Here is a 1495-nt window from a genome sequence, read left to right as displayed (position 1 = left end):
GGGGGGGGTAGTCATTCATCTTAGGGGATTGACGGGGTTAGGCAGTCGCTCTAAACGGATTAGACACACCCTTGTAACACGCCCGGGGCACATGAAGGACACTGTTGAGTTGAACCAGTTGGACAATCTCGGTGGCGGGTCGATAATCGAGCAGCAGCAGGTCGCTGTCGGGTGTTTGTCTGTTTGTGTTTGTCACTGACTCGTCTTTCTTCTCCTGTTTCGCAGGTTGCTCCGCGTCGCGTCGCATGGCAGGTCCCCACCATGGGGCCCATGGGGCGGCGTGCTAGCGCGCGTGCTGTCTGGTCGGGCGGGCAGTAGCGGGCAGTAGCCCCCGCACACCAGCCGGGCCCCCCACAGCCCCCGCCCCCAGCGTCGCCCCCGCCGCGAGCCGGCCGGGGCCCCACCGCTTGCACTCTGGCGCTGGAGATCATGGACATGGCGGCGAGCGAGCACCACCCTCACCACCCGCACCACCGGTGGTACGAGGCCCCTCGGCTTGCCATGAACCAGTCGCCGTCCCACCACCTGCCGGCCATGAGCGCCGAGGACCTGCTCGCCGGCAACGGCGGCCTCAACGCCTCGCCCGGCGACCTGCTCGGCCAGCACCAGGGCGGCGGCCACCCCAACCAGGAGATGTCCGGCTCGAGCATGGCCGAGCACATGTCCTTTTTCCACCACTCGGCGGCCGCCTCGCTGGCGGCGGCGGCCGCGGCTGACGGCTCGGCGTCCGCCAACGGCCGGCCCGGCGACTACTCGCACCAGCGGGCGGCCGCGGCGGCGCGCTACTACCATACCCAGATGCACTCCCCCTACGCGTCGGCCGCGACCCATGGTGAGTACTTAGACTAGTTGCACCATAAGTGTCAGAGAGTCCTGGCGGGACGGAAGGCGTGCTCCGTCTCACCTGTCTCGCCCTCGCCCGCACCCTCTCACGAGGCCCACAGTTGTCGCCGTCTCACTCGCTCTTGCGGTTCGACGACTGCCGCGGGCCAGGCATCCGGCCAGTGAAAGTGTCATGATGGATCGATACTGGTCTGCTCTGTTCGTTTTCGCTCCGCGCTTTTTTTTTCTCTCGTTTGGATGGGAATCTGAATCGCGATATGTCGTGGTCTGCCGCGAGTCATGTAATGTGGCGGAATGAGCGGAAATATTTATTGCCGTCAGATTGACCTGCTGTCGCTGTTGCTGACAAACGTGGCATGGGAAAAATATTTTTCCAAATATTTAAAAAAAAACATTTTTTTCAATCTTTTAAACAATTTTCATATCCATGCAGACGTCGTGACACGTTTTGTATATTGATTAGTTCGATCTGGGCGGAGAGGATCGTCACAAGACGACAACCTGCTCAACCCGGAGCACCCCCTGCCCTGCCCCTTCCTCCTGTCCTGCTGACGCGGCCCCCCTTTCCACTGACTCACTCCCCTAAGCGATCGATCAAAATCTCTGTAATCCCTTCGGCCGCTCTTCAGTTTTATTATTTTTGCTTCTCTGA

The 1495-nt window shown here is 60.9% G+C and overlaps 1 protein-coding gene across 2 annotated transcripts in view; it reads left to right on the top strand.

Moving 5' to 3' along the window:
• The window catches only part of LOC113215418 (endothelial transcription factor GATA-2), a 124887-nt gene that overhangs the window by 38083 nt on the left and 85309 nt on the right, over positions 1 to 1495 (top strand). For both annotated transcript variants that reach the window (XM_052269439.1, XM_052269437.1), the window contains exon 2: positions 226 to 832. In XM_052269439.1, the coding sequence (XP_052125399.1) occupies positions 430 to 832 (403 nt within the window). In that variant the 5' untranslated portion in view covers positions 226 to 429. The remainder of the gene's footprint in view (positions 1 to 225; positions 833 to 1495) is intronic.

The sequence above is a fragment of the Frankliniella occidentalis genome, unplaced genomic scaffold (genome assembly GCF_000697945.3).
Source record: "Frankliniella occidentalis isolate FOCC.00 unplaced genomic scaffold, Focc_3.1 Scaffold92, whole genome shotgun sequence".
NCBI classification, from domain to species: domain Eukaryota; kingdom Metazoa; phylum Arthropoda; class Insecta; order Thysanoptera; family Thripidae; genus Frankliniella; species Frankliniella occidentalis.
The sequence above is the reverse complement of the archived record's forward strand: the minus strand, read 5'-3'. Positions and strand labels throughout refer to the sequence as shown.